The 26,393-nt window shown below is 38.4% G+C and overlaps 1 protein-coding gene across 1 annotated transcript in view; it reads right to left on the reverse strand.

Annotated features, from left to right (window-relative positions):
- The window catches only part of LOC117334171 (neuronal acetylcholine receptor subunit alpha-9-like), a 31,872-nt gene extending 6,238 nt beyond the window's left edge, over positions 1-25,634 (reverse strand). The window contains exons 1-3 of the mRNA XM_033893645.1: positions 25,393-25,634; positions 507-646; positions 136-180 (exon numbers count right to left, since the gene is read on the reverse strand). Of these exons, the coding sequence (XP_033749536.1) occupies positions 136-180; positions 507-646; positions 25,393-25,456 (249 nt within the window). The 5' untranslated portion in view covers positions 25,457-25,634. The remainder of the gene's footprint in view (positions 1-135; positions 181-506; positions 647-25,392) is intronic.
- Positions 25,635-26,393: the final 759 nt, after the last annotated feature.

Here is a 26,393-nt window from a genome sequence, read left to right on the forward strand (position 1 = left end):
TTAGGGTGATATCATAACTGCCGTATTTAAGGTTTATACTCTGATTAATATGTTGATGGATTATAGCACTATTGTCAGGTTTAATTACAAGGGACTGTGTTTCATACTATGTGTCGCATGGAATATTTTACTTACCCATCTTAACCAAGCGTTTATCTGAAGTAGCTGCTTTGGTTCATTCTGAAGAAAACATTAAGCAGTAGATAATTAGAAGTTTACAACATTAACATGTTTAATAGAGCTTAATATGTGAGACAACCGGTGTATTTAAAAGTCAACAACAAATCACTTAATTTCGACTGCATTGTTAGGGTAGTCAGGTCTTACATATGTATATGTTTAATATATATCAAAGTTTCACATAACATTTTATCTGGACAAAGAAGAAGAGTACATAATGGTTTTAGACTGAAGTGGTTTTACTCAAGGCACACCAGGGGTTTAATTGAATAATGACAGAAATATTTGTTTGTACACGCTGAAATAATCTGAATTACATCACATACCAACTCGATAATCTGTCGGAGAGCTAATCCAATGCGAACTTCGATCGGACTGGTATTATCGCAGACAGGCTTGATGTCTTTATGGTAGTTCGTAAAGAGATGTGTCATAAGGGCAGACACGTTAACCTTCCCAGCAACACCTGCACGTTTATCAAATAGAACTCATTCCTAAATAGTGGTCAATAATTGTAAAAATCAATAGATCATTCATCATTCTATGGGTACTTTGTTTATTGTTGATCCAGCCTAATACATCATTTGTCAGGATAGTTTCCGATACATAGTGACAACATTGTGTATAATTAAAGTAATCAAACATAATTAAATGTTTTCTATAGTTATATATGAAAAGGTCGTGACCTTAATATCCGAGTTATTGTATCAGAAACAACGACGAGGAAATATTTACTGAGCAATTTGAGTGTTTATCTGGTCATGGTAGGCTAATGGTGCTTTAATAAAATCAATTTGTTTCATGTCATTGTATCGATACCCTTCTGATGTCGTGCTTAACTTCTTATATAGCAAATATTTGCCCTGCTACGATGTTTGCAATAGGGTAGTTTTTCACAAAATATCTCACAGATGGCGTACACTATACTGTACGTAACTGTTATCAGTATGTTATTCATCATATCAGGAAATACTTATATATTAGTACATCATTATTTAATGGATTATCGTTATAATTATATCATTAGATACGTATGTGTTCGTATTTAACACATCACTAGATACTTATATATTAGTAAACCATTATTTGACGGATTATCGTTATGATTATATCACTAGACACTTATATATTAGTACATCATTATTTAATGGATTATCGTTATAATTATATCGCTAGATACTTATGTACAAGTACATAATTATTTGACGGATTAACCCTGGTAAATACAAGACGCAATATACCGCTCGGCTAGAGAGATCTTCTCTAGCTCGATCGGTTGAGCGTAAGACTAGTAAGCACGATGCTCCGGGTTCGATCTCTAGCTGAGGCAGTGATTTAAATCTAATTAATCATGCGCTCTGTTACGTTGGCGCATGATTAATTAGATTTAAATCACTGCCTCCGCTAGAGATCGAACCCGGAGCATCGTGCTTACTAGTCTTACGCTCAACCGATCGTGCTATAGAGACCTCTCTAGCCGAGCGGTATATTGCGGCTAGTATTTCTTGTATTATATCACAAGACACTTATGCATTAGTACATCAATATCTAAGGGATTATCGTTATAATTATATCACTAGATACTGATGTATAAGTGCATCATTATTTGACGGATTATCGTTGTAATTATACCATTAGATACTGATGTATTAGTACATCATTATTTGACGGATTATCGTTATAATTACATCACTAGACACTTATGTATAAGTACATCATTACTTGATAAATTAAATCTACTAAAATTGGTGACCACGAATGACGGTTATAGTGTCGCATACTGCGTAAATTTAGTGTTAACGGATGTTTCTGACAGGGTAATTATGACATCACACTCAGAACAAATAGTGTTACTCTTAATTATTATTCCTGTCATATCTGAGAATACACGACGATATTTATTTATTTTGTGCGTGATTTAGTAACCGCAGCCAGGAGTAATGACATCGAAGTTTGGCTGCACTACATAGACATGATTGCTGTAGTGACCTCGATGTTGGGTGGTACTACATAGACATGTCGTTGGAGTAATGACCTCGATGTTGGGTGGTACTACATAGACATGTCGTTGGAGTAGTGACCTCGATGTTGGGTGGTACTACATAGACATGTCGTTGGAGTAGTGACCGCGATGTTGGGTGGTACTACATAGGCATGTCGTTGGAGTAGTGACCTCGATGTTGGGTGGTACTACATAGACATGTCGTTGGAGTAGTGACCTCGATGTTGGGTGGTAATACATAGACATGTCGTTGGAGTAGTGACCGCGATGTTGAGTGGTACTACATAGACATGTCGTTGGAGTAATGACCTCGATGTTGGGTGGTACTACATAGACATGTCGTTGGAGTAGTGACCTCGATGTTGGGTGGTACTACATAGACATGTCGTTGGAGTAGTGACCGCGATGTTGGGTGGTACTACATAGGCATGTCGTTGGAGTAATGACCTCGATGTTGGGTGGTACTACATAGACATGTCGTTGGAGTAATGACCTCGATGTTGGGTGGCCCTACATAGACATGTCGTTGGAGTAATGACCTCGATGTTGGGTGGTACTACATAGACATGTCGTTGGAGTAGTGACCGCGATGTTGGGTGGTACTACATAGGCATGTCGTTGGAGTAGTGACCTCGATGTTGGGTGGCCCTACATAGACATGTCGTTGGAGTAGTGACCTCGATGTTGAGTGGTACTACATAGACATGTCGTTGGAGTAGTGACCTCGATGTTGAGTGGTACTACATAGACATGTCGTTGGAGTAGTGACCGCGATGTTGGGTGGTACTACATAGACATATCGTTGGAGTAGTGACCGCGATGCTGGGTGGTAATACATAGACATGTCGTTGGAGTAGTGACCTCGATGTTGGGTGGCCCTACATAGACATGTCGTTGGAGTAGTGACCTCGATGTTGGGTGGTACTACATAGACATGTCGTTGGAGTAGTGACCGCGATGTTGGGTGGTACTACATAGACATGTCGTTGGAGTAGTGACCTCGATGTTGGGTGGCCCTACATAGACATGTCGTTGAAGTAGGGACCTCGATGTTGGGTGGCCCTACATAGACATGTCGTTGGAGTAGTGACCTCGATGTTGGGTGGTACTACATAGACATGTCGTTGAAGTAGGGACCTCGATGTTGGGTGGCCCTACATAGACATGTCGTTGAAGTAGGGACCTCGATGTTGGGTGGCCCTACATAGACATGTCGTTTGTGTAATGACCGCGATGTTAGGTGGCCCTACATAGACATGTCGTTGGAGTAGTGACCTCGATGTTGGGTGGTACTACATAGACATGTCGTTGGAGTAGTGACCTCGATGTTGGGTGGTACTACATAGGCATGTCGTTGGAGTAGTGACCTCGATGTTGGGTGGTACTACATATACATGTCGTTGGAGTAGTGACCTAGATGTTGAGTGGTACTACATAGACATGTCGTTGGAGTAGTGACCTCGATGTTGGGTGGCCCTACATAGACATGTCGTTGGAGTAGTGACCTCGATGTTGGGTGGCCCTACATAGACATGTCGTTGGAGTAGTGACCGCGATGTTGGGTGGCCCTACATAGACATGTCGTTGGAGTAGTGACCGCGATGTTGGTTGGCCCTACATAGACATGTCGTTGGAGTAGTGACCTCGATGTTGGTGGCCCTAGCATAGACATGTCGTTGGAGTAGACCTCGAGGGTTTGGTGCCCTACATAGACCATGTCGTTGGTGTATGAACTGATGTTGGGTGGTACTAACATAGACATGTCGTGGAGTAGTGACCCTCGATGTTGAGTGGTACTACATAGAATGTCGTTGGAAGTAGTGACCTAGAGTTGAAGTGGTATTTACTACATAGACATGTCGGTGGAGTATGGGGGGACCCTCGGGTTGGTGTACTACATAGACATGTCGTTGGATTAATGACCTCGATGTTGGGTGGTACTTACATAGACATGTCGTGTGGAGTATGACCTCAATGTTGGGTGGTAGTGGTACTACATAGACATGTCGTTGGAGTAGTGACCTCGATGTTGAGTTGGTACTACATAGACATGTCGTTTGGAGTAGTGACCTCGATGTTGGGTGGTACTACATAGACATGTCGTTGGAGTAGTGACCGCGATGTTAGGTGGTACTACATAGACATGTCGTTGGAGTAGCGACCTCGATGTTGGGTGGTACTACATAGACATGTCGTTGGAGTAGGGACCTCGATGTTAGGTGGTACTACATAGACATGTCGTTGGAGTAGTGACCTCGATGTTGGGTGGTACTACATAGACATGTCGTTGGAGTAGTGACCTCGATGTTGGGTGGTACTACATAGACATGTCGTTGGAGTAGTGACCTCGATGTTGGGTGGTACTACATAGACATGTCGTTGGAGTAGTGACCTCGATGTTGGGTGGTACTACATAGACATGTCGTTGGAGTAGTGACCTCGATGTTGGGTGGTACTACATAGACATGTCGTTGAGTAGTGACCTCGATGTTGGGTGGTACTACATAGACATGTCGTTGGAGTAGTGACCTCGATGTTGGGTGGTACTACATAGACATGTCGTTGGAGTAGTGACCTCGATGTTGGGTGGTACTACATAGACATGTCGTTGGAGTAGGGACCTCGATGTTGGGTGGTACCTACATAGACATGTCGTTGGAGTAGTGACCTCGATGTTGGGTGGTACTACATAGACATGTCGTTGGAGTAGTGACCTCGATGTTGGGTGGTACTACATAGACATGTCGTTGGAGTAGTGACCTCGATGTTGGGTGGTACTACATAGACATGTCGTTGGAGTAATGACCTCGATGTTGCGTGGTACTACATAGACATGTCGTTGGAGTAGTGACCTCGATGTTGGGTGGTACTACATAGACATGTCGTTGGTGTAGTGACCTCGATGTTGGGTGGTACTACATAGACATGTCGTTGGAGTAGTGACCGCGATGTTGGGTGGTACTACATAGACATGTCGTTGGAGTAGTGACCTCGATGTTGGGTGGTACTACATAGACATGTCGTTGGAGTAGTGACCTCGATGTTGAGTGGTACTACATATACATGTCGTTGGAGTAGTGACCGCGATGTTGGGTGGTACTACATAGACATGTCGTTGGAGTAATGACCTCGATGTTGGGTGGTACTACATAGACATGTCGTTGGAGTAGTGACCTCGATGTTGGGTGGTACTACATAGACATGTCGTTGGAGTAGTGACCGCGATGTTGGTTGGCCCTACATAGACATGTCGTTGGAGTAGTGACCTCGATGTTGGGTGGTACTACATAGACATGTCGTTGGAGTAGTGACCTCGATGTTGGGTGGCCCTACATAGACATGTCGTTGGAGTAGTGACCTCGATGTTGGGTGGCCCTACATAGACATGTCGTTGGTGTAATGACCTCGATGTTGGGTGGTACTACATAGACATGTCGTTGGAGTAGTGACCTCGATGTTGAGTGGTACTACATAGACATGTCGTTGGAGTAGTGACCTAGATGTTGAGTGGTACTACATAGACATGTCGTTGGAGTACTGACCTCGATGTTGGGTGGTACTACATAGACATGTCGTTGGAGTAGTGACCTCGATGTTGGGTGGTACTACATAGACATGTCGTTGGAGTAATGACCTCAATGTTGGGTGGTACTACATAGACATGTCGTTTGTGTAATGACCTCGATGTTGGGTGGTAATACATAGACATGTCGTTGGAGTAGTGACCGCGATGTTGGGTGGTACTACATAGACATGTCGTTGGAGTAGTGACCGCGATGTTGAGTGGTACTACATAGACATGTCGTTGGAGTAGTGACCGCGATGTTGGGTGGTACTACATAGACATGTCGTTGGAGTAGTGACCTCGATGTTGAGTGGTACTACATAGACATGTCGTTGGAGTAGTGACCTCGATGTTGGGTGGTACTACATAGACATGTCGTTGGAGTAGTGACCTCGATGTTGGGTGGTACTACATAGACATGTCGTTGGAGTAGTGACCGCGATGTTGGGTGGTACTACATAGACATGTCGTTGGAGTAGTGACCTCGATGTTGGGTGGTACTACATAGACATGTCGTTGGAGTAGTGTCCTCGATGTTGGGTGGTACTACATAGACATGTCGTTGGAGTAGTGTCCTCGATGTTGGGTGGTACTACATAGACATGTCGTTGGAGTAGTGACCTCGATGTTGGGTGGTACTACATAGACATGTCGTTGGAGTAGTGACCTCGATGTTGGGTGGCCCTACATAGACATGTCGTTGGAGTAGTGACCTCGATGTTGGGTGGTACTACATAGACATGTCGTTGGAGTAGTGACCTCGATGTTGGGTGGCCCTACATAGACATGTCGTTGGAGTAATGACCTCGATGTTGGGTGGTACTACATAGACATGTCGTTGGAGTAGTGACCTCGATGTTGGGTGGTACTACATAGACATGTCGTTGGAGTAGTGACCGCGATGTTAGGTGGTACTACATAGACATGTCGTTGGAGTAATGACCTCGATGTTGGGTGGTACTACATAGACATGTCGTTGGAGTAGGGACCTCGATGTTGGGTGGTACTACATAGACATGTCGTTGGAGTAGTGACCTCGATGTTGGGTGGTACTACATAGACAAGTCGTTGGAGTAGTGACCGCGATGTTGGGTGGTACTACATAGACATGTCGTTGAAGTAGGGACCTCGATGTTGGGTGGCCCTACATAGACATGTCGTTGGTGTAGTGACCTCAATGTTGAGTGGTACTACATAGACATGTCGTTGGTGTAATGACCTCGATGTTGGGTGGTACTACATAGACATGTCGTTGGAGTAGTGTCCTCGATGTTGGGTGGTACTACATAGACATGTCGTTGAAGTAGTGACCTCGATGTTGGGTGGTACTACATAGACATGTCGTTGGAGTAGTGACCTCGATGTTGGGTGGCCCTACATAGACATGTCGTTGGAGTAGTGACCTCGATGTTGGGTGGCCCTACATAGACATGTCGTTGGAGTAGTGACCTCGATGTTGGGTGGTACTACATAGACATGTCGTTGAAGTAGTGACCTCGATGTTGGGTGGTACTACATAGACATGTCGTTGGAGTAGTGAACTCGATGTTGGGTGGTACTACATAGACATGTCGTTGAAGTAGGGACCTCGATGTTGGGTGGTACTACATAGACATGTCGTTGGAGTAGTGAACTCGATGTTGGGTGGTACTACATAAACATGTCGTTGGAGTAGTGACCTCGATGTTGGGTGGTACTACATAGACATGTCGTTGGAGTAGTGACCTCGATGTTGGGTGGCCCTACATAGACATATCGTTGGAGTAATGACCGCGATGTTGGGTGGCCCTACATAGACATGTCGTTGGAGTAGTGACCTCGATGTTGGGTGGTACTACATAGACATGTCGTTGGAGTAGTGACCTCGATGTTGGGTGGTACTACATAGACATGTCGTTGGAGTAGTGACCTCGATGTTGGGTGGCCCTACATAGACATATCGTTGGAGTAATGACCGCGATGTTGGGTGGCCCTACATAGACATGTCGTTGGAGTAGTGACCTCGATGTTGGGTGGTACTGCATAGACATGTCGTTGGAGTAATGACCGCGATGTTGGGTGGCCCTACATAGACATATCGTTGGAGTAATGACCGCGATGTTGGGTGGCCCTACATAGACATGTCGTTGGAGTAGTGACCTCGATGTTGGGTGGTACTACATAGACATGTCGTTGGAGTAGTGACCTCGATGTTGGGTGGCCCTACATAGACATATCGTTGGAGTAATGACCGCGATGTTGGGTGGCCCTACATAGACATGTCGTTGGAGTAGTGACCTCGATGTTGGGTGGTACTGCATAGACATGTCGTTGGAGTAATGACCGCGATGTTGGGTGGCCCTACATAGAGATGTCGTTGGAGTAGTGACCTCGATGTTGAGTGGTACTACATAGACATGTCGTTGGAGTAGTGACCTCGATGTTGGGTGGTACTACATAGACATGTCGTTGGAGTAATGACCTCGATGTTGGGTGGTACTACATAGACATGTCGTTGGAGTAGTGACCGCGATGTTAGGTGGTCCTACATAGATATTTCGTTGGAGTAGTGACCTCGATGTTGGGTGGTACTACATAGACATGTCGTTGGAGTAGTGACCGCGATGTTGGGTGGTACTACATAGACATGTCGTTGGAGTAGTGACCTCGATGTTGGGTGGTACTACATAGACATGTCGTTGGTGTAGTGACCTCGATGTTGGGTGGTACTACATAGACATGTCGTTGGAGTAGTGACCGCGATGTTGGGTGGTACTACATAGACATGTCGTTGGAGTAGTGACCTCGATGTTGGGTGGTACTACATAGACATGTCGTTGGAGTAATGACCTCGATGTTGAGTGGTACTACATATACATGTCGTTGGAGTAGTGACCGCGATGTTGGGTGGTACTACATAGACATGTCGTTGGAGTAATGACCTCGATGTTGGGTGGTACTACATAGACATGTCGTTGGAGTAGTGACCTCGATGTTGGGTGGTACTACATAGACATGTCGTTGGAGTAGTGACCGCGATGTTGGGTGGTACTACATAGACATGTCGTTGGAGTAGTGACCTCGATGTTGGGTGGTACTACATAGACATGTCGTTGGAGTAGTGACCTCGATGTTGGGTGGCCCTACATAGACATATCGTTGGTGTAGTGACCTCGATGTTGGGTGGCCCTACATAGACATGTCGTTGGAGTAGTGACCGCGATGTTGGTTGGCCCTACATAGACATGTCGTTGGAGTAGTGACCTCGATGTTGGGTGGTACTACATAGACATGTCGTTGGAGTAGTGACCTCGATGTTGGGTGGCCCTACATAGACATGTCGTTGGAGTAGTGACCTCGATGTTGGGTGGTACTACATAGACATGTCGTAGGTGTAATGACCTCGATGTTGGGTGGTACTACATAGACATGTCGTTGGAGTAGTGACCGCGATGTTGGGTGGTACTACATAGACATGTCGTTGGAGTAGTGACCGCGATGTTGAGTGGTACTACATAGACATGTCGTTGGAGTAGTGACCGCGATGTTGGGTGGTACTACATAGACATGTCGTTGGAGTAGTGACCTCAATGTTGAGTGGTACTACATAGACATGTCGTTGGAGTAGTGACCTCGATGTTGGGTGGTACTACATAGACATGTCGTTGGAGTAGTGACCTCGATGTTGGGTGGTACTACATAGACATGTCGTTGGAGTAGTGACCGCGATGTTGGGTGGTACTACATAGACATATCGTTGGAGTAGTGACCTCGATGTTGGGTGGTACTACATAGACATGTCGTTGGAGTAGTGTCCTCGATGTTGGGTGGTACTACATAGACATGTCGTTGGAGTAGTGTCCTCGATGTTGGGTGGTACTACATAGACATGTCGTTGGAGTAGTGTCCTCGATGTTGGGTGGTACTACATAGACATGTCGTTGGAGTAGTGACCTCGATGTTGGGTGGCCCTACATAGACATGTCGTTGGAGTAGTGACCTCGATGTTGGGTGGTACTACATAGACATGTCGTTGGAGTAGTGACCTCGATGTTGGGTGGCCCTACATAGACATGTCGTTGGAGTAATGACCTCGATGTTGGGTGGTACTACATAGACATGTCGTTGGAGTAGTGACCTCGATGTTGGGTGGTACTACATAGACATGTCGTTGGAGTAGTGACCGCGATGTTAGGTGGTACTACATAGACATGTCGTTGGAGTAATGACCTCGATGTTGGGTGGTACTACATAGACATGTCGTTGGAGTAGGGACCTCGATGTTGGGTGGTACTACATAGACATGTCGTTGGAGTAGTGACCTCGATGTTGGGTGGTACTACATAGACATGTCGTTGGTGTAATAACCTCGATGTTGGGTGGTACTACATAGACATGTCGTTGGAGTAGTGACCGCGATGTTGGGTGGTACTACATAGACATGTCGTTGGAGTAGTGACCTCGATGTTGGGTGGCCCTACATAGACATGTCGTTGGAGTAGTGACCTCGATGTTGGGTGGTACTACATAGACATGTCGTTGAAGTAGGGACCTCGATGTTGGGTGGTACTACATAGACATGTCGTTGGAGTAGTGAACTCGATGTTGGGTGGTACTACATAAACATGTCGTTGGAGTAGTGACCTCGATGTTGGGTGGTACTACATAGACATGTCGTTGGAGTAGTGACCTCGATGTTGGGTGGCCCCACATAGACATATCGTTGGAGTAATGACCGCGATGTTGGGTGGCCCTACATAGACATGTCGTTGGAGTAGTGACCTCGATGTTGGGTGGTACTGCATAGACATGTCGTTGGAGTAATGACCGCGATGTTGGGTGGCCCTACATAGAGATGTCGTTGGAGTAGTGACCGCGATGTTGGGTGGTACTACATAGACATGTCGTTGGAGTAGTGACCTCGATGTTGAGTGGTACTACATAGACATGTCGTTGGAGTAGTGACCTCGATGTTGGGTGGTACTACATAGACATGTCGTTGGAGTAATGACCTCGATGTTGGGTGGTACTACATAGACATGTCGTTGGAGTAGTGACCGCGATGTTAGGTGGTCCTACATAGATATTTCGTTGGAGTAGTGACCTCGATGTTGGGTGGTACTACATAGACATGTCGTTGGAGTAGTGACCGCGATGTTGGGTGGTACTACATAGACATGTCGTTGGAGTAGTGACCTCGATGTTGGGTGGTACTACATAGACATGTCGTTGGAGTAGTGACCTCGATATTGAGTGGTACTACATAGACATGTCGTTGGAGTAGTGACCTCGATGTTAGGTGGTACTACATATACATGTCGTTGGAGTAGTGACCGCGATGTTGGGTGGTACTACATAGACATGATTGCTGTAGTGACCTCGATGTTGGGTGGCCCTACATAGACATGTCGTTGGAGTAGTGACCGCGATGTTGGGTGGTACTACATAGACATGTCGTTGGAGTAGTGACCTCGATGTTGAGTGGTACTACATAGACATGTCGTTGGAGTAGTGACCTCGATGTTGGGTGGTACTACATAGACATGTCGTTGGAGTAATGACCTCGATGTTGGGTGGTACTACATAGACATGTCGTTGGAGTAGTGACCGCGATGTTAGGTGGTACTACATAGACATGTCGTTGGAGTAGTGACCTCGATGTTGGGTGGTACTACATAGACATGTCGTTGGAGTAGTGACCGCGATGTTGGGTGGTACTACATAGACATGTCGTTGGAGTAGTGACCGCGATGTTGGGTGGTACTACATAGACATGTCGTTGGAGTAGTGACCTCGATATTGTGTGGTACTACATAGACATGTCGTTTGAGTAGTGACCTTGATGTTGGGTGGCCCTACATAGACATATCGTTGGAGTAGTGACCTCGGAGCTGGGTGGCCCTACATAGGCATGTCGTTGACACGTTATTGTTTATTACGTCATTGGCAATAATTTTATGCAGAAATCAATCCATTAAAAAGGAACATTTCAAATGACTTTGTCCTAGGTGTTTTAGGTGTTGTAAAATGTTGCCATCGTCGTCCTGTTGGACAGTTATCTCTAGGTGTGCCCACATGTTGCCAAGTGTACATTTTCGCTTTAAACAAGGGCTGTTATTGATCTTTATAATGTTCAGACACGTGACAAATGTAAATCATCAATACAATTAAAACTCCGAATCTGTCAATATTCATTCCCTCATCACGCGATGGAAACAATTGTCAACAAAGGGAGTAGTTTGCTAAAGCTTTGGTAATTACATACTCACCAGTGTGCGAGGTTTATTTCAGAGTCAATTAAAAAAAAAAAAAAAAACGTTCAATCATGATTGCTTAATGTACAAAAGACTAATATAGCGTGATGCTAGCGCCCCAGTTGAGATAGTGATCAGCTACGTAATTTGTATGGAATAAGACCGATGCGAACGCTTTGTCTAGATTGTCATCTCCTCCTCCACAAATCAGATATCATTGAACGAATAGTCAATCTGAAATAGAACAGTTTGCATGCGCATGTGGGTTAATGTTGCATTTATAATTGAACAGAACATACATTATTTTGTTTTTGAATAAATAGATCATGTAATAGTTTCCCTGTCAGTTCTTCGTGTTTTCGCAACCGAATTTCAATGTTCAGTGTCCAACGTCCTTATCGGGATGCTTTCTTCGGTCCTCGTGTGGTCACGTGACTGGCACGAACAGACTACATTAACACTTCGTCAGAATGTACAGCACTTTTCGTTGTTCATGTACAAATACCTTCACGCTTCTATCTGTTTCATGAAAATTGATTTTGGGTAATCGGGTGCCATAGGACGATTTATACAGCAAGCGTTAAAGTCACTCAAATAACTAATAATTCTAGTTACACATATGTATTAATGGTAATCCAGGATGCTCATTCACGCTCTCTTAACATTAAAATGACCACTGACTTGGCCGCCTGAAATATCTTTAAAAAAGATAAACGGCATAGTTTTAATGCTGGTGGTTATAATGTAAAACTACTGGTGAAATAAATTAATGAACTACATTTTAATTAATAAATACGCAGTTTCAGCACGGATAACAAAATTATATCAGTTTGAATCATTTTTGGTGATGATAGGACTGCAAATGTGTCATTTGAATAGATGCATCCACTTATTCAGATTGCATTCAATTTAAAAGGGACATCACGATAAACGTTGCAATTTTCACTGAATGTACGCGTTTTGTTCCTTTCCAGTTATGTTTCTGTGCTGTCCCAATGTTCACAGTCAATCCCTATGTCCAGCTTGACCACTCGATTTAGTTGGGAATCCCCCTCTTAATTTAGCGCGGAAATTATTTTTAAATTATTACGTGACTGTTTTGAAATCGTGGCAACACAAACAGACGATAGTTTACAAGGCAATATCTATATTCCGTCTGGGTTAGTTGGATAACGATATTATACAGTGGTTTAAATGTTAAATAACACGTTCTGTATATATTACGGCACACATATTTATGTGTAAATAAGTGTAAACACTGTTCATATAGTATAGTGACAGTAGCGATGTACTGGTACAGACTGTGTAAATATTACCGAGCTTGTGAAACTATTACAGAGTTTGTGTAAATATTACCGAGATTGTCATGACCTACTATCAAACAATCAAGCAGAATACGAGCGGCGTCCGTATTACTGCTGTTTTCATGTTTGAACTGTTACAATCTATTGTACTGCTTCCCAAGTTTAATTCTAGGATTGTGTTTGACCCATTTCCCTATTATTCTCTTCATTGCGGAAGCTGTTATCGTTTCCAACCGCAGTCGATTCACAATGGAAGCCATTTTTATTTCCATGTGTTTTAGTTTGTTGTGCGCATGCGTTTATCGTATATGTCACAAAATTTGCATATTCAGAGTGATAACCTTTTAATAATTGATAATTGATGTTTTTATGTGCATACATCATCAAATTCGAATGGTTATTTTTTGTTCAGAAGGTTATTTTTTTAAAGATATACCCAATGATAAGATAGAAAATACAAAATAAATATTGGTTTACCGTGAGGTCCCTTTAACTTTGTTTCGTTTTAAACTGTAAATCTGCATTTTGCATTGACCGCTACATTGACCAATCACGTACTTCATCTTGACAGAAACGCCACCTGTCGCGTCATATCCGGGGCCAAAACAAAATTAGACGGCTATGCCGAAAAATAACTTGCCGCATTAAATTTTATCGGGAGATTTGTCACGGAGCCGTGAACGGAACGAGGCTATAATAACGTGCACTGCAGATATAAACTACAGACACGGCCGTTGTTTAAATATCGAATATACGCAAGCTTTGCCTAATAATGCATCCATTTAAACATATTAACAGCATATTAGCGTAATAACTGAACAAAATAAACAAACATACATCTAAATACTTAATTTGCAAATCGATAAAATTTTAGATCGGTGAAGTTGACAATGTTCAAAACCTAGCCAGCAATCCAATTAACAGACGTCCTGCGCAAAATCGGAATTCGAGTATATTCCCTTTTCTTCTCTCGCTAAGTTCCAAAGGATCATGTCCTTTCCTAAGGAAATATTCGGGTTTCGCCGATTCCAGTCCCATTTGCATACTTTTTGGCAGAATCTGTGTTTTGGCAAGTTCACGCATTCGGCGTTTCGGCGTTGGTCTGTCGGACCAAGTTATTATTTTTGAGAATTACCCGTATACTTTCATAGATACACATTTTCCTCCAGTTTTATTTTTATTCACGATGATTTGTTAGGTATATACTAAGTCTGAAAACTTTTTTTGGGAGGATGTGGCTTTAAAGTTGATAATGTTGATGTTGATAGTATTTGAACTCTACAGTGTTTTAAGTATCGAAATCGGCATATAGATCCTAGAGACGAAAAATTGTTGATAGACGAATGCAATGGATCGTAATTAATTCAATTTTTTTTAAAGATGATTTCAAAGACAAAAAGGTATTGTTAGAAGTATTTGGTAGTACATACAAGTTTGTAGATTCGAAACGGTGATAAAACCATCATCCTCGTTGTTGCCATGACAGGTGATCCAAGCTGCGATCACGAATGACCCGATAATGTGAAAGTTGAAGTCTTGTATGCAACATGGCGTTTCTCGTAAAAAATATTTATAAATGTAATAAGAAATGAAGCATTCGTGTGAGGTGGTGCAGACACAACGCGGGACCTGTTGCGACGATTTACATTTGACATGAATACAGTAATAAAATATCATCAATAAAATGGGACGCAACATTAACAATCATGCGTGGAAAAAAACAAACTTCAATTACAACGAGGCCAATCAGCTTGCAATCAATCAGTAGTATTGAGGTGTTACGTTAATACCGACGTAGATGTCACTGGAGTGTCCGTCAATCAGTAGTATTTAGGTATTACGTTAATACCGAGGTAGATGTCACTGGAGTGTCCGTCAATCAGTAGTATTTAGGTATTACGTTAATACCGAGGTAGATGTCACTGGAGTGTCCGTCAATCAGTAGTATTTAGGTATTACGTTAATACCGAGGTAGATGTCACTGGAGTGTCCGTCAATCAGTAGTATTTAGGTATTACGTTAATACCGAGGTAGATGCCATTGGAGTGTCCGTCAATCAGTAGTATTTAGGTATTACGTTAATACCGAGGTAGATGTCACTGGAGTGTCCGTCAATCAGTATTATTTAGGTATAACGTTAATACCGAGGTAGATGTCACTGGAGTGTCCGTCAATCAGTAGTATTTAGGTATTACGTTAATACCGAGGTAGATGTCACTGGAGTGTCCGTCAATCAGTAGTATTTAGGTATTACGTTAATACCGAGGTAGATGCCATTGGAGTGTCCGTCAATCAGTAGTATTTAGGTATTACGTTAATACCGAGGTAGATGTCACTGGAGTGTCCGTCAATCAGTAGTATTTAGGTATTACGTTAATACCGAGGTAGATGTCACTGGAGTGTCCGTCAATCAGTAGTATTTAGGTATTACGTTAATACCGAGGTAGATATCACTGGAGTGTCCGTCAATCAGTAGTATTTAGGTATAACGTTAATACCGAGGTAGATGCCATTGGAGTGTCCATCATTATCCAATGTTTTTTTTAATGCAGGTATATTTGATGATCATTCTACCGCGTTTTAGCACCGATATTACACTTTCTTATATCGCACTATAAATGTATTATAAAAACACGATGTTTGCCTTGCAGTATTTCCAGACACTATTTGCGGAATTAAGTCATGAACCTGAACCTACATGCCAAGTTTTTTTTTCACTGTTTTGACTTTTTGATTAAAATTGTAGACTTTTTGAATTACGGGATATTGCACTTCACTATCCAGGTTTTGACATTTCCTTCGACTTATGTTGAGCTATTTTCTTGTACCTTATATGGCTTTTGTAGAATGGCATAATAAATCAAAATATCATGCGAACAAGAATGTAATATAATATATATCTCGAGAAATATGCTGATAAAAGCTCTTATTTTCTAGGAATTTCTTAAAGAGGGGTGATCAAGGAAGTCATATTTCACAGTCTTGTCAATAGGGTTACGTTATGTTAAACAACACGACGGCATTTATATATGAAATCACGATTTGATAATTAAAATCTTAAAAATTCCGCCTATGTTTCGTTCCAAGTGAAAATGATATCCACTCAACAAATTTAATATATAGAATTAATAACGTTATTTGTGTTTATACATGAATCTATTTTTTGTTCTGTTATTTTTGCTTACCTAATTTTTCAAATTCTAATCTCACCCATTGTTGCAACATCTCAAATTATTTGTATTATCTATCAAAATGTATGGATTATACATATATTTTATTTTGTGGATTATATATCATATTATACTGATATATTTTAAAAATATTTTTGATTTTCTTATCAAATTTCATTACAAGAGTTAAAGCAGAACCATGGTTGTGAATTTGTTTTAGTTTGGTATGTCAGCAATTAGTCGATGTTGCTCAGCTTTCAGCTGTGTGTAATATTGAAGACTACAAATATATATAGTTGATACAAGCTGGCTTTGTCCGTATGGGATGTGTTTATATATTTCGGTATAGAGATAAACATTAGCACACAGGTGATAGATTTCATGTACTATTGGTTGATTGATTATAATTTCTAATAAGAATTTTAAGAGCTTAACAAAAATGGGCCATCATTGAGATAGTGTCAGTAATTCACTTTTCTGCGATGGCCGATATCAGCCGTCACGTTACTCGCATTTATGAGATGCGAGTAACCTGCCATAGGCTAAATTCAATTGACATGCTACTCTCATATGATGCGAGTAACTGTATACAGTCACGAAGGAGATGACTGTTCACTTGCAAAACCCATTAACATTCCAGAGTACAGTTTTACTTGACCTTTCAAAAGAGGCTATCATGGCAACTGTCGAAGATTAAACCGGGTTTTTAAGCCAACGTGTGGCATGTATATATGACCACAGATTAATTGCAAGAGAATTTCTTTTTTATCTAACTTGGGGGAAATGGTTTTATATACCAAAAAGAATTGAGGAAATAAGAGAAATTACTTAATTTACCAAATTTGAGCCCAATTTTATCCTCTTGAGTGACATTGGACAAGAGATTTTTTTATGCAGCACAAATAATCAAAGATAAGGTTTTAACTTGCTATGTTGATGTGAAGCACGTGTTAACCCTGGAATGTTAATGGGTTTGGCATGTGTATTGTCACCTTCTTCAATGGTGCGAACTCTTACCCGTATCACATGAGAGTAACATGTCAAGTGATTTTACTATGTCAGGTTATTCGCATCACATAAATGCGAGTAACTTGACGGCTGATATCCGCCTTCGTACTTTTCTAATGCAATGGTCAGCTAATCTCATACCCCCCCCCCCCCCCCATCCCCACCCCCTTGCTTATTTACTAGAAGACTTACCACAGGGCTAGACATGATGAACAATAGCAGTTATAGGAGATGTATTTTCCAATTAAATGTCATTCGAAATGAGTTGCCACAAGTATGGTTTAATTTATTTCTACACCTACAGGGTAAACATAAGGAACATCGGCATCTCTCCTGAGATGTTCCTGGGCTGTTTACATAATGTCGGGTAATGAAAGTTATGAATAAGATAGCCTATGACATTTTCCATTCAACAATTGCTAACGTGATACACAGGGAAAACTTGATATTTCGTGTAATATTTTCACGTATTCTGGAGTTGATTTATCGATAGGTATAGACAGTAAATCCGAAATGTATTCAAGAAAAAATAAGCAATTACGATTACCGGTTCTACTCCTTAATGAGAACATGTCGTCATTAATTGAAATCAACATGCAAAAGCACCAAACCTAATTCATGTTTATATAACAAAATTCGAGTAATCTCGTTGCTAAAGTGAAGCGTTGAAACTTCTCATTACTTGATAAAAACATGATTAAATAAGCAGTGTTGAAACATTACAATTTCTTTTTATAACCTCGAGAAGAAAAATTAGGAAAACGAGTTCTGAAAAATATTCCCCTGCTGGGAACCAAATAACTTTTTTTTGACCTTTAATGAAAATGAAATGGCAAACTGTCATTGAAATCAAGAAATTGATTGCATTATAAATGCAAACGGTTTTTCATTAACAGAAATATCAATTCAAATATATTGAAATACATTTGCGTCACCGATGGCCGAAACGTGTCAGAACCAAATCTATTTAGTACAATAGTCACTGATTGTATAGACGAATGGCGTTCAGTGTTATAAGGTAGTCTGTTGGAAGAATCAATAACATCGAGGAGGTAGAATTATTGTATTTCTCAGTTTCATTCTATTTCAGTGTCATGCAGAGGTAATTGTAAGTAGTTATTTTTATCATTAGTATTAAATCTTATAACGAAAACCTCACATATGGTGATATTCATCAAACACGGAAAAAAAAAATGTCCCCAACCACCTGGCTCGACCTGATTTTAACGTTAAGTTTCATTAAGCTTGCCATTGTTAAGGTAATATTAATTATAAACACACTGCAACAGTATCTATGTGTATGTGAAGGATCAATCATCATTTCCTAACCAAATAATGTAGGCCTATTTAGTAAATTATTGACAGTATTCCTACAATCGTTCCCGAACGATTATCTAAATATCATGTACTTCTGGTGAAGGTAAGCAACTCTCCGAGTGGCGCCTTTGATGTTCTTCGCGAGAAGCAAATTATTGTTAAAGCCGATACTTATTATTTTCAACTCGATTGATTTACACAATATTAATGGGAATGGTTCAAGTTCGAACGGCTGCTATGCACAAGACATTTGAATGGATAACTTTTTTCTTTTTACAATAGTAACACAAAATGTTGAATACAATATTTGTAAGACCCTTTAGATGTTTAATATTAAAGTGCAAGTGTATATTATAAAATAATATTTTATTTTTGTGTTGTAATTTCACTGTAATTTTCAATACGATTTAAGGCGCTTATATAACCAGATTAATTACAGTACAGTGATATAGATATCAAGTGTTTATATAACCAGATTAATTACAGTACAGTTATATAGATATCCAGTGTTTATATAACCAAATTAATTAAAGTACAGTTATATAGATATCCAGTGTTTATATAACCAGATTAATTACAGTAGTTATATAGATATCCAGTGTTTATATAACCAGATTAATTACAGTACAGTGATATAGATATCCAGTATTTATATAACAAGCTTAATTACAGTACAGTTATATAGATATCTAGTGTTTATATAACCAGATTAATTACAGTACAGTTATATAGATATCTAGTGTTTATATAACCAAATTAATTACAGTACAGTGATATAGATATCCAGTATTTATATAACAAGCTTAATCAAAGTACAGTTATATAGATATCCAGTGTTTATATAACCAGATTAATTACAGTAGTTATATAGATATCCAGTGTTTATATAACCAGATTAATTACAGTACAGTGATATAGATATCCAGTATTTATATAACCAAATTAATTACAGTACAGTGATATAGATATCCAGTATTTATATAACAAGCTTAATCAAAGTACAGTTATATAGATATCCAGTTTTTATATAACCAGATTAATTACAGTACAGTTATATAGATATCCAGTGTTTATATAACCAAATTAATTACAGTACAGTTATATAGATATCCAGTGTTTATATAACCAGATTAATTAAAGTACAGTTATATAGATATCCAGTTTTTATATAACCAGATTAATTACAGTAGTTAAATAGATATCCAGTATTTATATAACAAGCTTAATTACAGTACAGTTAAATAGATATCCAGTGTTTATATAACCAGATTAATTACAGTAGTTAAATAGATATCCAGTATTTATATAACAAGCTTAATTACAGTACAGTTAAATAGATATCCAGTGTTTATATAACCAGATTAATTACAGTAGTTAAATAGATATCCCGTATTTATATAACAAGCTTAATTACAGTACAGTTAAATAGATATCCAGTGTTTATATAACCAGATTAATTACAGTAGTTAAATAGATATCCAGTATTTATATAACAGGCTTAATTACAGTACAGTTATATAGATATCTAGTGTTTATATAACCAGATTAATTACAGTACAGTTATATAGATATCTAGTGTTTATATAACCAAATTAATTACAGTACAGTGATATAGATATCCAGTATTTATATAACAAGCTTAATCAAAGTACAGTTATATAGATATCCAGTGTTTATATAACCAGATTAATTACAGTAGTTATATAGATATCCAGTGTTTATATAACCAGATTAATTACAGTACAGTGATATAGATATCCAGTATTTATATAACCAAATTAATTACAGTACAGTGATATAGATATCCAGTATTTATATAACAAGCTTAATCAAAGTACAGTTATATAGATATCCAGTTTTTATATAACCAGATTAATTACAGTACAGTTATATAGATATCCAGTGTTTATATAACCAAATTAATTACAGTACAGTTATATAGATATCCAGTGTTTATATAACCAGATTAATTAAAGTACAGTTATATAGATATCCAGTTTTTATATAACCAGATTAATTACAGTAGTTAAATAGATATCCAGTATTTATATAACAAGCTTAATTACAGTACAGTTAAATAGATATCCAGTGTTTATATAACCAGATTAATTACAGTAGTTAAATAGATATCCAGTATTTATATAACAAGCTTAATTACAGTACAGTTAAATAGATATCCAGTGTTTATATAACCAGATTAATTACAGTAGTTAAATAGATATCCCGTATTTATATAACAAGCTTAATTACAGTACAGTTAAATAGATATCCAGTGTTTATATAACCAGATTAATTACAGTAGTTAAATAGATATCCAGTATTTATATAACAAGCTTAATTACAGTACAGTTAAATAGATATCCAGTGTTTATATAACCAGATTAATTACAGTAGTTAAATAGATATCCAGTGTTTATATAACCAATTTAATTACAGTACAGTTATATAGATATCCAGTGTTTATATAACCAGATTAATTACAGTACAGTAATATAGATATCCAGTGTTTATATAACAAGCTTAATTACAGTACAGTTAAATAGATATCCAGTGTTATATAACCAGATTAATTACAGTAGTTAAATAGATATCCAGTGTTTATATAACCAATTTAATTACAGTACAGTTATATAGATATCCAGTGTTTATATAACCAGATTAATTACAGTACAGTTATATAGATATCCAGTGTTTATATAACCAGATTAATTACAGTACAGTTATATAGATATCCAGTGTTTATATAACAAGCTTAATTACAGTACAGTTATATAGATATCCAGTGTTTATATAACAAGCTTAATCAAAGTACAGTTATATATATATCCAGTGTTTATATAACCAGATTAATTACAGTACAGTTATATAGATATCCAGTGTTTATATAACCAGATTAATTACAGTACAGTTATATAGATATCCAGTATTTATATAACCAAATTAATTAAAGTATAGTTATATAGATATCCAGTATTTATATAACAAGCTTAATTACAGTACAGTTATATAGATATCCAGTATTTATATAACAAGCTTAATTACAGTACAGTTATATAGATATCCAGTTTTTATATAACCAAATTAATTAAAGTACAGTTATATAGATATCCAGTGTTTATATAACCAATTTAATTACAGTACAGTTATATAGATATCCAGTGTTTATATAACCAGATTAATTACAGTAGTTAAATATATATCCAGTGTTTATATAACCAATTTAATTACAGTACAGTTATATAGATATCCAGTGTTTATATAACCAATTTAATTACAGTACAGTTATATACATATCTAGTGTTTATATAACCAGATTAATTACAGTTATATATATATCTAGTGTTTATATAACCAGGTACATTACAACACTGTTATTATAAATGTCATAATTATATTTTTATTCTCAAAGATATAAACGTCTTCATGCCTGCCACATAGAACGAGATTCCTGGCCAGATTCCTTGTCTATTGATTGAATTTTCATTGTCATTCCCTTAACACACTGTAACGACTATTACTGTTTTACGGTAGAGTAATCATTATTGGGAAATGGTACCATTCTTTTAATTGATTCAAACATTTACAGCTTATTTCTGACTCATCCAGGAAAAATCTTAAATATGAAATGGTTATACTTCAAAATCACACAAGGAAAAAATGACATATCATTTTATTCCAATCAATTTTATCGGTAGATCGAAGCACTGTTTAAAACGTCTCTTTAATTAAGTAAACGCCAAGACAAGTAATGTATTGAAGTTTCCTATCAATCGCGTACAATCTTCACATCGATATATATATATATATATATATATATATATAAGGGTCAAAGAAGTAATATGAACAGTATAATCCAGATAACACTGGATCCTCACATAAATGTATGGAGGATACGAATTACTTGTAATGTTTATATGGGGTAAAGAAGTAATTCAAACAGTGTAAACATTTACTTTTCGCATCTGTACACCACCAAAGATGTTTCCTTATTAATCATAATAGGCCCTCGGCGAATTAAGTATCGGCCGAGGGGGATCATTTTTACAACATTACGATATTTTTTGTTGTTTATACCTACTATATTTGTGTAACTTTTCCATGTTCTATGTCTATATGTGATCGTATGTAATTTACATGTGTCTTGATAAAGGGGCAGATTGCCTCGAAAATTCGACAATTTACTTGTCTGTACTGTCGTTATTACTACTTGACACACACACACACACACACACACACACATATATATATATATATATATGTTTACTGATAATATTAAGAATAAAATGCTGCTTTTGTTATTACATGATATTTATTTATACGATACAGTTTTTATCCTTCGGTGACTTGTCAGATGAGGACTGAACATATTTTAAATCTTAGAACCATTTAATTGTAATGTTAGCCTCATTTCAAATATCTCCCAACAGTGCTTGCATTTTATACTTTTGTAACATGTCATTGATAAAATTGACATATTTTGCCTTTGTAAGTATTTATCTTTCACAAGATATCAACACTTTATCATTATTTATAATGTGCACGTTCACGATATCAATACTAAGTTGTTACATCCTGTTTCTTGTTTGGAATATAACACCCTTAAATTCTGACGGTGTTACAATGGATTGAAAAAAAAGAAAAAAAAAGAGAAAATTTTCAGCTATAATGGGACCTTCCTGAATGTGACGGAGCTTTCAAAATAGACCGACAGAAATTTCAAAGTTAGAATGTGGAGGGGCAGATTTCCCGGTGGTTAAACCAAACTCAAAATTTTCAATAACGGATTTCAAAAGAACATGCGAATATCGAAGACGAACGTCTAGTGGCAAAGAGCAGTGTTTACCTCCTTCAATCTCGTAAGACTAACGTCTATTGTCAAAGGGCAGTGTTTACCTCCTTCAATCTCGTAAGACTAACGTCTAGTGTCAAAGGGCAGTGTTTACCTCCTTCAATCTCGTAAGACTAACGTCTAGTGTCAAAGAGCGGTGTTTACATCCTTCAATCTCGTAAGACTAACGTCTATTGTCAAAGAGCGGTGTTTACATCCTTCAATCTCGTAAGACTAATGTCTAGTGTCAAAGAGCGGTGTTTACCTCCTTCAATCTCGTAAGATTAACGTCTAGTGTCAAAGAGTGGTGTTTACCTCCTTCATTCTCGTAAGACTAATGTCTAGTGTCAAAGAGCGGTGTTTACCTCCTTCAATCTCGTAAGACTAATGTCTAGTGTCAAAGAGCAGTGTTTACCTCCTTCATTCTCGTAAGACTAACGTCTAGAGTCAAAGGGCAGTGTTTACCTCCTTCATTCTCGTAAGACTAATGTCTAGTGTCAAAGAGCGGTGTTTACCTCCTTCATTCTCGTAAGACTAATGTCTAGTGTCAAAGAGCGGTGTTTACCTCCTTCATTCTCGTAAGACTAATGTCTAGTGTCAAAGAGTGGTGTTTACCTCCTTCATTCTCGTAAGACTAATGTCTAGTGTCAAAGAGTGGTGTTTACCTCCTTCATTCTCGTAAGACTAACGTCTAGAGTCAAAGAGCGGTGTTAACCTCCTTCAATCTCGTAAGACGAACGTCTAGTGTCAAAGAGCGGTGTTTACCTCCTTCAATCTCGTAAGACTAACGTCTATTGTCAAAGAGTGGTGTTAACCTCCTTCATTCTCGTAAGACTAACGTCTAGAGTCAAAGAGCGGTGTTAACCTCCTTCAATCTCGTAAGACGAACGTCTAGTGTCAAAGAGCGGTGTTTACCTCCTTCAATCTCGTAAGACTAACGTCTATTGTCAAATAGTGGTGTTTACCTCCTTCATTCTCGTAAGACGAACGTCTAGTGTCAAAGAGCGGTGTTTACCTCCTTCATTCTCGTAAGACTAACGTCTATTGTCAAAGAGCGGTGTTTACCTCCTTCAATCTCGTAAGACTAACGTCTAGTGTCAAAGAGCAGTGAATCTTGAAAGACTAATTAATCTATGGCAAAAGGAATTAATCTATGGCCATCTTGATACTCTGATTATTTTCCTCTTCATCACTTTATCCGATTTGTTATTCAACCGACCCTCAGTAAATCTCTTTTCTTCATACTCTACATTCAATTTAAGTTGTACAGTACTTATGAGTTGTGTTGAGTTATAATTTGTACCTATGGCCAATATTAAGTTATAACTTGTATACCGGAGCTGTGTTGAGTTATAACTTGTACCTATGGCCAATATTGAGTTATAACTTTTGCTTCGGACCTGTGTTTAGTTATAATTTGTACCTATGACCAATACTTAGTTATAACTTATATTTCGGAGCTGTGTTGAATTATAAGTTGTACCTATGGCCAATATATTGAGTTATCAGATGTACATCCTAGCTAAGTGATCTAGGAATATTATCATTGGATATTAAGTCATACCGTTTTACTCATGTCCATCTACCCTATGATATGCGACAAATGTTCGAGGAAACATCTCTACCATCATAAATATTATTCAGATTAGATAGACGTAAATGAGTTTACTCATGCAATTACATTATAACATACGTGGATAACATCAAACACAATACCTACCGGAGGAAACTTAATACATAAACAATTATCAACCATAATTAAACAAAATATTTATAATTACTTACCTTGAAGTAGAATAAAAAACAGGAAGCCAAATATGTTGATGGAATCCATAGCACTTCTATCCATTACTGTTAAATCATCGCAGAAAGAACAAGTCCATCTGTGTAACCGCCGTCCGCCTACCTGGATGCTGTGTACCTGACGTAGTGTCACACGGCTTGGATATAGATTAATTATCAATACAGCTTGTTGAATTGATAATTCGCTAACGATAGGAAAGGAACTCGCTACGGGAAATCGGCATCATATCCATCTAATTCATTATACTCGTCGATGATTAATATGTAAAATCCTTGATATCTGAAATAGATAAAATAAGTAAGCCTACCTCCTGGTCAATGTACTATAAGCTGTCAACCCAACCGTGACTGATGTCAGCGGGAACCTAGCTCCTAACTTAAGTCTTAAATAAATATTTAATTAAATAGGCGACATTCGAACACTTGTTCATACATAGCCTTGATCAATAAAACTGTATCAATATCCAAGTGACGATAACCATGTCCTAAATTATTCAACACGATCATTTATCAATTAATTCGTAAATGAGACAAACGAGCATTTTAAACCAAGGGTAAGAATCACGAAGCATCTCTTATGCTACACAGTCACATTTCACCGATAACAATGAGGATTTGTTTGCAGCAGAATGATTATCATAAATGTATATTGATATGTTCCATTAAGTATGTATCTTTCGTTTTTGTAGAAATATTTGTATCTTACCAAATTAGGAATAAATCAACCATTAATATCAAGATGATAAGTATCTTAAATTGATATAAATCAACCATCAAAATAAAAATGATGAGTAACATAAAAGGGAATCGATCAACAATTATTAAAAAGATGACGCCGGCAGATATGTATATTGATATGTCAGTAGATATATATATTGGTACGACCGTAGATATGTATATTGATATGTCCGTAGATATGTATATTGATATGTCCGTAGATATGTATATTGATATGTCCGTAGATATGTATATTGATATGTCCG

Source organism: Pecten maximus, chromosome 9 (assembly GCF_902652985.1).
Source record: "Pecten maximus chromosome 9, xPecMax1.1, whole genome shotgun sequence".
Taxonomy (NCBI): Eukaryota; Metazoa; Mollusca; class Bivalvia; order Pectinida; family Pectinidae; genus Pecten; species Pecten maximus.